We start from the raw sequence: 14,721 nt of genomic DNA on the forward strand, positions 1-14,721 counted from the left end.
GGTTCTAGCCGAGTGCTCCCAAATGTAGTTTTTGTAAACTCCCTGAGTTTAACAGCGGCAGGGATGCCTGAAGTGGGAGAGCCGTGCCCTTCCCTTTCCCGCGGCCCAGCCAAACCACTCCGAAGCCCAACTGCGGCTGCCGGCCCTGCTCCCAACCCCGGTGGCTGAGGACAGAGGGCAGTGACAGGCTAGGGAATGCAGCGGCGCTTTTAGCGACGCTCCCCGGAGGTGACAGCGGGTGGTGCTGGCGGCGGCTGACTTTGGCGACGCTCCCCAGCGGTGACAGGCGGGGCGGGGCCGCGGCGCGCCGGCCTCATACCGAGGCGGGCAGGCGGGCGGGCGCGGAGCGCAGCACAGCGCGGGCGCGACGGACGGTCTACCGGCCGGGGATGCCGCTCGACGCGCCTTGGTCCTCGGTACAGTGAGCACCGCTCACCGCAGCCATGACGGTAGAGTTCGAGGAATGCATCAAGGACTCGCCGCGCTTCAGGTGTGCTGCGGGCCTGGGTTAGGGCGCGGGCGGGGATGGGGAGCCGCCTTTGTGCCGGAGGCGGGCAAGGGGTGTCCAGCATGGTGACCGCTCCAAGTCCACCTGGACGGAGCAGAAGACCTGGCACGAACAAACCGGCTGGAGCCGGAGTCGCGGTCCCCTAGCTGCGCAGCTCCGCCTCCGGCCTCGGGGGACCGGAACAAAAGACGCCCCTGTACTGATCACCTCGCGCGCGGGGGTGAGTGCTCAGATTGCCTTGGGCAGCTGTGTGTCACTGGGCATTTGCGTTCGGTGCCATCTCTAGAACTGTCCACCCTTCTTTGTGTGTATGCTTTAGTGTGCCACAAGTACTGAGCTCCTCCTTGGCCCTGTAGTCCAATTCTGACTAGGATTGTCTGGCACCCTGCTTGATCTCTATCTTGATCCGTATGTCCAGAGCAGTGTATGGGTGCAACCAGCTGGAGCCATTAAGGCCCGAGATGGACACCTTAGTGAGAGTTAACGGAGGTATAAGTGACCCAGGAACCTGGAGATGTAGAGGCTGTGGGGATGAGGAAGTCGTGTTTAGGTGGCAGGGTATTATGGGCCTTATTCACCTATGGGTTTGTTTCTTTTATTGTTCCTGGAATACAGTCATGCACATCTGTGTGAATCACATGGCCACACAGATATACATCTGTTTCATTGGGTGACATTTGGCAGACAGTAATGGAGTCCCTCCTGTGTGTCACTTGAAATTGTGTACCTTCATGAGGCCCCCTCTGTATATGCCTGTACACAGGGGAACATGTTCTGCCACTCTGCTCTTCCTTTGAGTAGGTGCCAGGCGGCGCACTTGAATGTGTGGGTGATCTGCAACACTGGGTTGGTGTGCATGATGCATGCACATAACCTAGTGTGGATGGACACGTGTGTACATGTGCTACATCTCTGTGGATTCATGAGCCATGTTTGTCACGCTACTAGACACATGTTGATGTATGCAGGTGTGTGTGTTTTAGCATGCACATGTGTGCACTGTGTCCCTGGAACACATGTCCGTACGCCCTGTGCTAATACATGTATGCATGTTTGTGTATAGGCATGTATCATGCCTTGGCACATGTGTGCTTGACCAATATGTACATGAATGCTGGGTTTCTGAGGGCCTACCTCAGCAGTCCAGCTCTTGGCAACACCACCTTGCAAGACAGTCAGCAAGAAATACCTTGGAGTGTTGTAGTTTGCCAAGAGTGTCCACTGACTATAGGCAGGGGGCTTGAGGCAGTCAGCTATGCTCTTCTGTTTTCTATTGAGAGGAGTGATCTGAGAGCCTCTGTTACCCCACAGTTCTTCATCCAAGCTTGGTAGGAATCATGGCCAAGGAATGGAACTGGGACCCAGTTAAAGCACTCTCATCTTTGCCCTGACCACTTTCTTCGAAGCCCTGGCTCTACCCTGCCCTGTATAGGGGTTTGGGCCTAAGCAGAGATCCATTCACCTCTGGGCCTTCTTTGCCACAGCCAGCCAGTTGGACTTGTGGGGCTGCAGTAGGTGTGGCAGCTGCTTAGGCTTAACGTTGTTTCTTTTGGTGTCGGGGAGTGGAGTGCTGGAGTAGGGGCTGAGGATGACTCTCTGGACATTGGTCTTGGGGTTATGGAACCTGGCTCCGTGGTTTTGGGTGGGCTGTGGTTTGATGGGTTCGAAGAGTACTTTGTCTACTTTAAGGTGTTACTGGGGTTATAACTTGGTCTTTCTGGCCAAGAACCTTTAGGTAGGGCAGGGTGGGGCTGTATGAAGGATGTGGAAGTGAGGTGGAGCCTAGACCCTAACCTGGTAGTTTTGCTTTGGGACTCTTGGCCTAGGATAAGGGCTTGTGACAGCCTTAGGAATGTCTCATAGTCCCTGAAGCTGTGGGTGGGGGTGCAGGGGAGCCCCGGAAGAGAAGCCAGCCCAGCCTTGGCTGCAAGCCCTTCCCTGGGTGGGGCTTCAAGCGCTGAGTCATGGCTTTGGTGAGGGGGCTCCTCCCCAACCTCCAAGCTGCTGAGGAAGTCCCTGTCTGGCAAAAAAAAAAACAAAAAAAAAAACAAAAAAAAAACAGACATAGGGCAGAAGGGGATGCCTCAGGTCCTGGCTGAGGAAGGGAATGCTGAGAGACTCCTAGGACAGAACGCTGGCCCCTTTGAGCTTTTACTAAGTGCCCACTATGTTCCCCTGTCTCTATGAATACAAATGCCAGCTCCTGGTGCAGCCCCTCCCAGTTTCTGGCTCCCTGGCCAGCTGCAGCTCTCCATGCAGCTGTCTGGGCTGTCAGGCCTGCTTGGGGAAGCCCTGAATTGGTCTCTCCTAGTCAGATAGCTACATCTGTGTTCTGGAACTTTTGGCTCTCATAGTGGCCAGAGTCCTGGAACAGAGCCTCCTGTGGTGGCCTGTGTTAGGCTCATAGATAAAGGCCTTTTTTTTTTTTTCCCAAGCCAGACAGGCTGTACAGCATCCTTCAAAGGCATGGCTGCCAATGGCTGCAGCTCTATCCTTGTCTGCTTTAGGACTCATGGTGCCTTAGTCCTTAAGAAGGGATGAGGCTGACGGACAGGACCTTTGAGGGTTTGTGACTAGGGCAGCTTGGCCATTTCAGCCCCAGGTCCTAAATGAAACTGTGTCCCCTATGCTTCTCAAGTCCTTTACCCAGGAGAAGCTCTAGAACAGGTCTTTCTCCTTTCCTTTCTAAAGAGTAGGGCAGAAAGGGGTGAGGAACTGCCAGAACTAGTTGGCTTCCCTTCTGATACCCAACCCCCAGCCAGCATAAGACTCATTCCTAGAGGTCTGTCTAAACCTTTGGCCTATTATGTTCCCAAGGTACCTCTTCCCATGTAGGCCACATGGGCCTAGCTCACCAGCTGAGCTGATTTTATGAGGTGGGGGACTGCTGGGAGCCTGCCCTTATTTCTTATTTCCTGTTCCCAAGTTGGAGTTGGGGGGTGCAGTCACGTGCCTGATCCATCTGCCTTTGGCTTCCGGGGATTCTCCCAGGCTTCTCTTGGTGATGTCATCATTAACTCCTCTCTCCCCAGGGCATCTTCTTTATCAGTCTGGAATTTTTGGGAATGGGCTCTGAGGAGACCTGACCCATCTCTTCTGGCTGGACTGAGCTATATGGAGTCTTGAGGTTGAGGGAGATGGGGTTTGAGGCATTGTCCCTTAGCTGACGGTTCATCACCAACTGCTTTAGGGTTACCTAGCTTGGAGCAAAGAAGTAAGGGACAGGCTTTTTCCAGTAAGGAAGGGCTGTCCAGATGGGGTCGAAATTCAACTTTGAGCCCCAGCGAGGACTGTCACGGGCACCAACACCACATCATGAGACTTCAGCATTATTATGGTTAGGAAATAAGGACTTGTTTAACCTTGTTTCATGGGGCATTAGCTACACTGTAGTGTGTGTGTGTGTGTGTGTGTGTGTGTGTGTGTGTGTGTGTGTGTGCGCGTGCGCGCACATGCATGCGTGATATCATTGGATAGCCTATGTGGCAAGACTAGGTGGCTTCAGCCTGCCTGATGGGCTCTGGGTAGCTCCAAAGTGCTAGACCTGGGTTCCAGTTATGTCGGTCAGGCAGGGAGGGTGTTTACTGCTCTCAGCCTCAGTTTCCTGGAGCCTCCTTCTGACAACAAAAGCCCTGGGAGATGCAACAGGACGTGAAATTCCAGCTGATCTAACCACCCAGTTCTTGTTGCAGGGCAACTATCGATGAGGTAGAAACAGATGTGGTTGAGATCGAGGCTAAACTGGACAAGGTAAGAAACAAACATGGTGGTACATAGAGGGCCCAACTTTACTCTGTTCACTCCGAGCCCAGTCTGGAACTATGGGATGACTCCAGGTTTATCTGCCTATGTCTGAGATGCCTGTGTCCTATTGAATGGGAAGCAGCTGCTGTGCTTGCTATGCATAGTGTGACAGGGATAGCCAACCTCTCCTTCTAGATGATCCTCTGAAGACCTTGTAGATGCTATATAGTCTGTCCCCAGCCCTGAAGAGGGGCAACTATGTCTGGATGTTAATGGGCCTGAGTTAAATTCTGGCTGCCCCTGGCTGAAAGTGTATCCTCTCTGGCCTACCTGGCTTTGTGGCAGATCTGAGTTATCAGCTTGGAGAAACTGTCAGGTCCTCATTTTGTCCACTCTATCCCCCCGTGTAGCTGGTCAAACTGTGCAGTGGCATGATCGAAGCTGGCAAAGCCTACGTTACCACCAACAGGCTCTTTGTGAGTGGTGTCCGAGACCTGTCTCAGCAGTGCCAGGGTGACACCGTCATTTCGGTGAGGCGCCAGTGTGGTGTGGTGGGGGAAGGGAGAAAGCCCCCTAAAGGGTGTATAGATCATGAGCATTGGGAGGCCTGCACTCTGCTCTGCTCAGTACATCTAACCCTAACCTGGGGGCAGGGAGGAGTCTTTAGGGACTTGAAGGAGACACTACCTACATGGCTCGTATGCCCTGAGCCCCACTGCTCACCCCCGTGTGACCTCCCCTTGCTTTTCTTCAGGAATGTCTGCAGAGGTTTGGAGACAGCCTACAGGAGATGGTCAACTATCACACGGTAAGCCCCATGGGGCATGCGGGGTTTCTGCTTCCATTTGAGAATGTGCCGTGTATCTTGAAGGCTCTAAAGATGAGAGCAGAGCTGACTGGCTCTTAGGTAGGATTCAGCCTGCCTGATGGGCTCTGGGAAGCTCCAAAGTGCTAGACCTGGGTCCCAGTTACTCATGGTGGCCATGAGTGAGAGAGGCCATGTTCTGCTCCTTTAATATATAGAAATGGTAACAACCTCAAGTCTATGGGTTAGTGTGAGGGATGTTTCGGGGCAGGGGGTAGGGTGGGGGGGATGGTGCCATGTCCCCAGCGGTGGCCAGACTGTATCCTAAGGCAGCAAGCACACAGCTCCTACGTGAAAGCAGCAATTCCTTGGGGTGAGGAAACCTTGGAAGTGTCTTCTTCACCCCAAGTCAGGCAGAACTTTCCATCCCAGGCCAACTTGTTTCTGGATGACAGACTCACTGCCATCCAGGCAGGGTGTGGTTGCCTTGCAAGGCCCCAGTGTTGATGTGAGCAGACACGTAGGACATGCCAAGTCTCAGTGCGATAGGGTCATGGCCTGGGAACCAGCATCCCAGACTAAACAAGGAGTCTTCATTTGGCCACACTAGGGGAATCTCAGAAATGAAACAGCTTGGGGTGGTTCATCCTGGCAGCTGCCTGTTTGTCTATCCACCCCTGACCTGGCTCAGCTCCCCTCCATGTGTCACTGTGTGTGTGTGGGGGGGTGATGTGGAACCATGTTAGTTCATCAGGGGTTCCAATCAGTGACCACCTCCTCCAGGCTAGGCCCTATGGGAACTCTCTGCTATGAGTTCTTGTTGCTGGTAATCAGCCTTGAGGCAGCCCATATGTGCCACCCATGCAGATATCAAAGGTGTAGTTTAGAAGCCTGCTTGCCATCACATTGGTCTGTCTCTAGACTGGCTGAGAACTAGGTGTGAAGATGGGCTACAGTTGTTACCTTTGGTCCCCAAGAGGCCACCCTGGTACATGGCAGGCTCCACTTAGTGTTCTCTGTAGAGAGCTGGGGCCCGGGAAGAGATGGGCAGGGATCCCAGTTCTCACCTGGTAGGTGATGGGACTTTGTCTTTGGAGTCCTGTTAGTAGTGACCCCAATAACCTCCACCCTGCCTCTATCCCAGATCCTGTTTGACCAGGCCCAGAGATCGGTGCGGCAGCAGCTCCACAACTTCGTCAAAGAGTAAGTGACCAGACCCAGAAGCCCCTAGCCCCATAGCCAAGTGCCATGGTGAAAGCTGAATTCCACGTCCCATCTTCTGGACAAGAAGGGTAGCAGGTCCTTGGCCAAGGATTCAAGCTGTGAGAGGCCTTTGCCCTCTGACAGGAGGTTCAGCCAACATGGGCAAAGATAGGGAGATTGACGAGACAGGCCAAGGTGGAGTTGTAGTTTATTCCCGTACCCTAGAGGAGATGCAGGCTGACATTTGAGTACATGAGCCGGGGTCTACACTAGACAGGCTGGTGAGTCATAGAGCAGGGAAGAGGGAAGAAAATGTTTGGTAGAGTCCAGGAGGAGATAAGGAAAAAGACCCTGCTCAGGAACCATTGGGGGATATGCGGTAAGAGAGAAAGTGAGAGAGCCCAGGATGTCTAAAACAATACTATGCTCTCCTCTTCTGACCTCTGATTCTTGGCATCTATGTTGGCTGACATGCAGGGATGTGCGGAAGTTCAAAGAGACAAAGAAGCAGTTTGACAAAGTGCGAGAGGACATGGAGCTGTCCTTGGTGAGGAATGCCCAAGCCCCAAGGCACCGGCCCCATGAAGTAGAGGAGGCCACAGGCGCCCTCACTCTCACCCGGAAGTGCTTTCGCCACTTGGCCCTGGACTATGTGCTGCAGGTTAGCCGTGGAGCAGTAGAGATGTGACTTCTCCAGTGGGTAGGGATGACACCCAGCAAAGCCTGGAGGTAGGGTAGTCAGTAGGAAGATGGAGGCTTCGATCTTATACAGGAGGCCTCTAGGGATAGAGGCAAGGATAAGAGTTCCTGGTTTCGTTCAGATGAGACAAGAGGAAAGGCTGTGAATCAATCACCCAGCTCCATCTTCCTTATGACTTTTCCTACGATACCATGCAGAGACCTAAAACCTACCTGGGGTTTGGGAACTACAAGCGGTCCAAGTGAATTAGGGGAATGTATGGGCTTCTGGGCCCTGACACCTGACCCGTTTGCTCTTCTTCTGGCAGATCAATGTCCTCCAGGCCAAGAAGAAGTTTGAGATCTTAGATTCTGTGAGTGCTTGTGTGGAGACATACCCATGGGCATTGTTTGAGCAATAGGATCTGGGCCTTACTCGGGCTCTACTCTCACCTGCAGATGCTGTCCTTCATGCATGCCCAGTACAGCTTCTTCCAGCAGGGATACAGCCTTCTACATCAGCTGGACCCCTACATGAAGAAGCTGGCAGCTGAGGTGAGCCTACAGGAGTGGCTCAGTGGCTGAGCCTTCAGTGGGGGCTCCTGATTAAGGTCTTGGGAAGGGGTCTACTGCCTCCCTGTGATGCCCTCCCCACAGTTGGACCAGCTTGTGATTGACTCTGCAGTGGAAAAACGTGAGATGGAGCGCAAGCATGCTGCCATCCAGCAACGGGTGAGGCCCTGGGAGAGCAATGGGAGAATGTCATTAAAGGCCATTACTCCATCGTCGTCATCATCACTCCACACCTCTGATCTGGGGCACCAGTAGACACGTTCACAAACCCTGCCCTTATTCCCAAGACTGTCCACTTACTACCTATTAGGCCTTGTGACAACTGCCAGCTGAATCTGCTCTACCGCAGCAGAGGGAGGGGCCCCGTCTTTAAGGGCATCAGGATAGTGAGCTTGATAAATGGAAGCGCTGGAGCTGGGACCTGAGACCTCACTCCTTAGAGCAGTGGTTCTCAGCCTTCCCAATGCTGCAGCCCTTTAATACAGTGCTTCACGTTGTGGTGAAATTATTTCGTTGCTACTTCACAACTGTAATTTTGTTATGAATTGTAATTTAAATATAATATAAGCTATAATATAGATACCTGATATGCAAGATATCTGATATGCAACTCCCAAAGAAGTCACGACCCACAGGTTGAGACTAGTTGCGGGCTTTTTCTGGGGCCTTTGCTCAACTGCTGGACATTGGTCCTAACTATCGTCCCCCAGAGCAGAGATTAACTGCAGTGGGATAAAAGAACCTTGCGGTGTTTGGGAGCAGGGTCATTATTCACTGGTTCTCTCTTTCTTTTTTCCCTCCTGCTTGCTTGGGTCTCAGACACTCCTGCAGGTAAGAGAGCTGAACTCTGGGTTATACACATGGGGCTATTCAGGGTCCCCTCTTTCTGGGGTGTTTCAGCACCGAGGACACCTCCCTACCCCAGCGCTCCTGATGCATTTTGGGAAGAACCTGTAGGCCAGCTCCTTGTTGGCATCAGCAAGATGAATCTAGCCAGGCCCCTATAGGAATGGTGGCAGCTGTGCCGTCTTTCCCCTGCTCAGGCTGAGAGCAGGTGATAAGGTCTTCCTTCTACTGGCCCGGCCTGTCAGACAGCAGGACACACAGGACACCCAAAGCTCTCTGGCTTCTGAATGGAGCTCTGTCAGGCAGCTGGAGAAGGTCCAGCTGGCAAAATGCATGAAACACTTAGAATGGCGGGCGGGGGGCAGGGAGTGCAGCTTCCTTCCTGATCATAGCCTGCTTGTTCCTACAAGCTTAGTAGTGGGGGATGGGGTGCCCGGGACCAGCTGTGAACACAAGGCATCTTCCCATAGTGTCTTTGGACAAAGGGCCTTGCTTGGTCAGGAAGATTGTCGTGGTGGGCAGAGGTTCCCTGAGCATGTGCCTCACCTTAGCTTTTGTTTGGGTTGAGCCTGGGAGGGGATGGGGTCCTCCAAGGTCCTCCAAAGGCCAGCTCTGTCTTCCTTAGGACTTTTCCTACGATGAACCAAAAGTGGAGTTTGATGTGGATGCACCAAGTGGCGTGGTAATGGAGGGCTATCTCTTTAAGAGAGCCAGCAATGCCTTCAAGACCTGGAACCGGTAAGGGCTTAGCTCAGACAGGGCAGAGGGCAGAGTGGATGTGGAGCCAGCTCTGCCTGACCTCCTGTCTCATCTCCCATTTTCCCTACTCAGACGATGGTTCTCCATTCAGAACAGCCAGCTGGTCTACCAGAAAAAACTCAAGGTATTACGGGGGGCAGGATCACTTTCTGGCAGACCTCACCCTGACTGTGGGTCAGGCTGCTTAGTGGATATTGGCACAGGGCTGAGGACACAGACAGGCACCGAGTCCAAAAGGTCAGCGGGGTAGGGAGTTAGAGGCACACTGCCCGAGACTAAGATAAAGGGGAAAATGGATATGAGAGTGGTGAGCTTGTACTGCCCACAGGATGCACTGACTGTGGTGGTAGATGACCTACGCCTATGCTCTGTGAAGCCATGTGAGGACATCGAACGGAGGTTCTGCTTTGAAGTTGTGTCACCTACCAAGTGAGGAGGCCTAGCCCCAGGAAGGGTTGGGGAAATCCTTGCTTACCCAAGCTGACCAGCCCCTCCCTGCAGGAGCTGTATGCTGCAGGCTGACTCGGAGAAGCTGCGACAGGCTTGGGTTCAAGCTGTGCAGGCTAGCATTGCCTCTGCCTACCGGGAGAGTCCAGATAGCTGCTACAGTGAGGTGCACTGCTTCTCTGCTTCCACATGTGTATATGTACATCAGAAACAGCTCCCGTAGGCCACGTTCGTGCTTGTGCAGGCGGTTTGTGCATGCGTGTATGTGCAGTGTTTGCATGTGTACATGCATGCAGATTTGTGTTTGAGGGGCCCTAGCCTGAGCTGACCCTTCTAACCGGGGATCTTCTGGGGAGTTGAGACAAGCTCCTGAAGGGCTGAGTGGCTCTTCGCACCATCCACCAGAGGCTGGACCGCACAGCATCACCATCAACAAGCAGCATTGATTCCACCACGGACTCTCGGGAGCGTGGAGTCAAGGGCGAGAGCGTGCTGCAGCGAGTGCAGAGTGTGGCTGGTAACAGCCAGTGTGGCGACTGTGGCCAGCCAGATCCCCGCTGGGCCAGCATCAACCTGGGTGTGCTGCTCTGTATTGAGTGCTCAGGCATCCACAGGTAGCCCTCCTTGACTCTGGCTGGACAGGGCTGGCCGACGGCTCTGGATCGAGCCACACTTTGGTCCATTTCTCTCCTCTTTCTGTCTAGGAGCTTGGGTGTCCACTGCTCTAAGGTACGATCGCTTACACTGGATTCCTGGGAGCCAGAGCTGCTAAAGGTGTGTGAAGGGCTCTTGAAGATGAAGCCCACTGGAGCCCCAAGGAGTCTAGGGTGGGATTTAGGTCTTTGAACTTGGACTAACACTCACATACACTGTGCCCCACAGCTGATGTGTGAGCTTGGAAATAACACCATGAACCAGATCTATGAGGCCCAGTGTGAGGGCCCAGGCATTAGAAAACCCACAGCCAGTAGTTCCAGGTGAGGTTGAGGACAGCCAGCTTGGCCATGGGAGTCCCAGCCTGTGGATGCAGTCTCATGTTCACCTCTGGTCCAGGCAGGACAAAGAGGCGTGGATCAAGGACAAATACGTTGAAAAGAAGTTCCTCCGGAAGTTGACTTCTGCACCAGTCCGGGAACCCCCAAGACGCTGGAGGGCACAGAAGTGCCAGCGCCCTCACAGCTCCCCCCACGCCCCCACCACCCGCCGCAAGGTCCGGCTTGAGCCCGTCTTGCCCTCCGTCGCTGCTTTGTCCTCAGGTGGGAGGGCTGCCAGCAGCTGCATCTGAGCTCATGTACCTGGGCAGGTTTGGGGACAGGCTCAGTGCAGCCCTGGAAAGAGCCACCAACACTCAGTGTTATGGTGGGGTTGGGTACGCTGGAGGCAGGGCTTCACAGGGGCGCCCTGGAGCTCTGTCCGTCTCAGCATGACGTGAGGCATTCCCCAGTGCCAAGACTCAGTTTCACCATCTGAACGTATGCCCTGTCCCTTGCAGCTGGCACTATGGAGCGCAAGTTCCGCCGAGACTCCCTCTTCTGCCCTGATGAGCTGGACTCCCTCTTCTCCTATTTTGATGCAGGGGCTGCTGGGGCTGGTCCACGCAGTGAGTGCTGGGAGAGCTTCCCTTCCCATGCTCTGTGTTCCCCAAAGGCTCTATCCCACCCTCAGCCAAAGTAACATGAGAGGAACAGTTGTGCCCCCCTGTACAAATGTGGATGACACTTCCTCAAGAACTTGAAGAGACGGGGACAGGGTGGTGATGCCACAGAGGGTCAAGACTGGGAAAACATCCAAAGGGCAAAAGCAGAAGTTCTCACCTTGTGGTTCTCGACTCCTTTGAGGTCCCACATCAGATATCCTGCATATCAGATATTTGCATTTTATGATCCATAACAGTAGCAAAATTACAGTTATGAAGTAGCAGTGAAATGATCTTATAGGTGGGAGGGGTCAGTCACCACAACATGAGGGACTGTATTAAAGGGCCTCAGCATTAGGAATGTCGAGAATCACCAGGCTAGAGTTATCTTGATCACTAATTTGGGGTTGAGCACACAACTGTCAATAATGTGTGGAAGCCAAGCATGACGGGTTACACCTAAAACCTCAACACTCAGAGGTTGAGACAGGAGGACTGTAATGGATTCAAGGCCGTCCTGTGCCACATGAATCTGAGGCCATCCTGGGTACATTTGTAAGACCCTTTCTCAGGAAAAGGAAATTTGATGTATGAAGTGTGGTTTATGTGCATATAGGTGTGTGTGTGTGTAGCAATCACATGTGCCTTCGATAATGAGGTTGACAGCAGAGGGCGCTGTAGTGCCAACCCTGCTGCCTGGGTAAAGACCTAGCTTTAAAATCCAAAGGGAGGGAGCACTCTGGGTTACACTGGACAGGACGGGCTTCCTCTGCCCCTCTGAGTTATTGCTTGGTTTTCTCTACTTTCCTTTCAGCCTAGGCAGGTGTTTCCTAGTAAGGGCTAGTCCCACCCCTGAAGGGGAGAATCTGATAAAGGGTGGTTGGGGCTTCAGCTTTTCCTCCAGTGTTCTGGGACCCTCCAACGCTAAGGATTCCCTTTCCTGTGGTCCTCCAGGTCTAAGCAGCGACAGTGGTCTAGGAGGTAGCTCTGATGGCAGTTCGGATGTTCTTGCCTTCGGGACAGGCTCTGTGGTGGACAGTGTCACCGAGGAAGGTGGGTGTGTGTCTCTCTGCCTGCATATAAAACACCATCCCAGCACCCCTGAGGGTTTCAGCTCCCTATCCTTCACCCTCCCACAGAGGGTGCTGAGTCCGAGGAGTCCAGCAGTGAGGTAGATGGAGAAGCGGAGGCCTGGAGCTTGGCAGATGTACGTGAGCTGCATCCCGGGCTACTGGCACATCAAGCAGCACGTACCCGTGATCTGCCGGCACTGGCTGCAGCACTGGCCCATGGAGCTGAAGTCAACTGGGCTGACACGGCAGATGAGGGCAAGACACCACTGGTGCAGGCTGTACTAGGGGTGAGCACGGGCAGGACTCGTCTGAAGAACAAGACTGCATTTTTTTATTGTTCTAGATAGAGATCAGGGTTGATCCTGTTTGGGGGTGCTCATGGCAGGAGGTCAGGATGCATAGGCCCTACCACAGTGTCCTTTCCTAGTTCAGTCTGATTTCCCTGCATCTCCAGGGTTCCTTGATTGTCTGTGAGTTCCTCCTGCAAAATGGAGCTGATGTGAACCAAAGAGACAGCCTTGGCCGGGCACCATTGCACCATGCTACACTCTTGGGCCGTACTGGGTGAGTTCTTTGGGTCTCTCTTGTGCTACTGCCCCCTCACCTTCAACCCATTTCAATAAGCTCTTCCACCCTACCCCACCCCAGCCAGGTCTGTCTATTCCTGAAGCGGGGGGCTGACCAGCATGCCCTGGACCAGGAGCAGCAGGACCCACTGACCATCGCAGTTCAAGCAGCGAATGCTGACATTGTCACACTGTGAGTTGGGCAGGGTCCTGGGGGGCGGGGGGCACAGTCACTTGAAAAGAGACAGAGACTGTGTCGGGGCAGAATCACCTTACTTACACTGTTCCCCACCCCCAGGCTTCGCCTGGCCCGCATGGCTGAGGAGATGAGAGAAGCTGAGGCACCCCCTGGTCAGCCAGGCCCCCTGCCAGGCAGCAGTCCTACCGAGCTGCAGTACCGCAGGTGCATCCAGGAGTTCATTGGCCTCCACCTGGAGGAAAGCTAGGACCTGACAGGCCGGGCAGCTGAGGGATCCCTTTCCCGACCCCAGCCTACCCGGCCCAGAAATCTTGCATGTCCCTGAAGACCCTAGCCCCTTCTCTAGCCACAGCCCTGCCTGTGACAACTGTGGGCCCATCCCAGCAGCCCAGTACCCTGGTGTTCCTGGAGTCCTCACTCTCTTGCTTTTCCCTCCTTCTGGCTGCTCGGATGCTCAGCCAGAGGACAGGAACCCAAGCACTACATCTTTAAGACCCACATTTGTGGGTGCTGCATCGTCTGGTGCCCCTCATTTTACCTGGGGGAAACCTGTCTTCAGGTGGTCCTTCCTTCAGGGACCTGGGCTGTTCATGGCACAAACCACTCTTGAGGTCCATGTCACCCTGTGCCCCACTGCCCTCAGGGCCTATTTCAACTTGTGCCCCTATGTTTACTGCCCCAAACACTGGCCTGCTAGCTAGGTCCTTCCTACATACTCCCAGAGCCCTTCCTCCAGCCGAGGGCTGGTGGCCGGCCACCAGCACCTTCCCTGGCAGGAGTGGCAGCCCACCCAGGGAATCACCCTGAGTACCTTGCTCAGTGACCCCAGCATCTGGGTTGGGCTTTGATGGTGCTGGGAGGTGGAGCTTTGGCCCAGGTCTTCCACCCAGCCTGGACGCTGGCGTCCCAAAGCCTCGTGGCTGGCCACTTGGGACCTTGTGCCTGAGGGCTCAAATCCATCCCTGCCTCCTCCAGGGGCACTGTCGGGTTTACCTGGGCCAGAGCCAGTACCTAAAGCAACTGGTACTTTCCACCCTGTGCCCAATGTTCTTTGTTACTGAGAGGATTTTCTACAACAACCTCATTCTGACTTTGTGTGCGTCTTTTTTCTGTGGACGCTCAAGGACCATCCTGATCCCAGCTCTGCCTGCTGCTGCGGAGGCCCACGTAGATTTCCTCCCTGCCCTGCCCCCAAGCTTCACTCCTTGGGCTGGGCCTCTGATAGGTCCAGTGGTCCCGTATGTGGGGGGCCCACCAATGCCTTCAATTTCCCTTTTTCTGGAGGAGTCCCAGGATAGAGGCTGGGCCCCTCTGCATACTATGGGGTCCTTGGTTTGGTCAAGGGCACTCAGCTGGTCACTATGCAAACACTGCCCTGGAAGCATCCATGGACAGTGACGTAGGCACTGGATCAGGGCCTCTGACTCCCTTGCTTGATGGCTGTGGCCCTAAAGAGCAGAATCAGCTTTTTCCTCCTGCTTGAGCTCTGCCCACCACCTACCCTGCCACTTTTTGGGGTGACAGGACCCCACTCCTTCCTGCTATGATCACACTCACTTAATAAATCTCTGCCGCTCGCACCCACTGCCTGCTCATTGCCGTATCAAACCTTGCTTGGCTCTGTCTCAGCTGAATGTTTGCCTGGGAACAGCCTGAAGCAGAGTCCCAACACTGTCCCTTCCCA

At 54.1% G+C, this 14,721-nt stretch overlaps 1 protein-coding gene across 3 annotated transcripts; it reads left to right on the forward strand.

Annotated features, from left to right (window-relative positions):
- Positions 1-289: 289 nt before the first annotated feature.
- Acap3 (ArfGAP with coiled-coil, ankyrin repeat and PH domains 3) lies at positions 290-14,617 on the forward strand. 3 transcript variants are annotated; one of them, NM_001395748.1, is made up of 24 exons: positions 290-490; positions 4,201-4,258; positions 4,663-4,782; positions 5,007-5,060; positions 6,202-6,260; positions 6,738-6,921; positions 7,268-7,312; positions 7,398-7,493; positions 7,596-7,670; positions 8,331-8,342; positions 8,983-9,095; positions 9,189-9,240; positions 9,445-9,545; positions 9,618-9,729; positions 9,969-10,177; positions 10,268-10,337; positions 10,446-10,540; positions 10,617-10,819; positions 11,056-11,163; positions 12,154-12,252; positions 12,339-12,559; positions 12,727-12,836; positions 12,921-13,031; positions 13,137-14,617. In NM_001395748.1, the coding sequence occupies exons 1-24, from the start codon at positions 444-446 to the stop codon at positions 13,282-13,284; spliced, it is 2,502 nt and encodes an 833-aa protein (NP_001382677.1). In that variant the 5' UTR covers positions 290-443; the 3' UTR covers positions 13,285-14,617. The 3 variants fall into 3 exon arrangements, with proteins under 3 accessions (NP_001382677.1, XP_063143908.1, XP_063143909.1); XM_063287839.1 differs by lacking the exon at positions 290-490 and adding an exon at positions 551-728; XM_063287838.1 differs by lacking the exon at positions 8,331-8,342.
- The last annotated feature ends 104 nt before the right edge of the window (positions 14,618-14,721 follow it).

This window comes from Rattus norvegicus, chromosome 5 (genome assembly GCF_036323735.1).
Source record: "Rattus norvegicus strain BN/NHsdMcwi chromosome 5, GRCr8, whole genome shotgun sequence".
NCBI lineage: Eukaryota > Metazoa > Chordata > Mammalia > Rodentia > Muridae > Rattus > Rattus norvegicus.

What these genes read in the sequence shown, in the direction of transcription:
- Acap3 (NM_001395748.1), top strand. Translation starts at nt 444, where the DNA reads ATGACGGTAGAGTTCGAGGAATGCATCAAGGACTCGCCGCGCTTCAG. An exon ending in TCTACCAGAAAAAACTCAAG is followed by an intron (nt 9,241 to 9,444) that starts GTATTACGGGGG and finishes TACTGCCCACAG; the next exon opens with GATGCACTGACTGTGGTGGT. An exon ending in CGTCGCTGCTTTGTCCTCAG is followed by an intron (nt 10,820 to 11,055) that starts GTGGGAGGGCTG and finishes TGTCCCTTGCAG; the next exon opens with CTGGCACTATGGAGCGCAAG.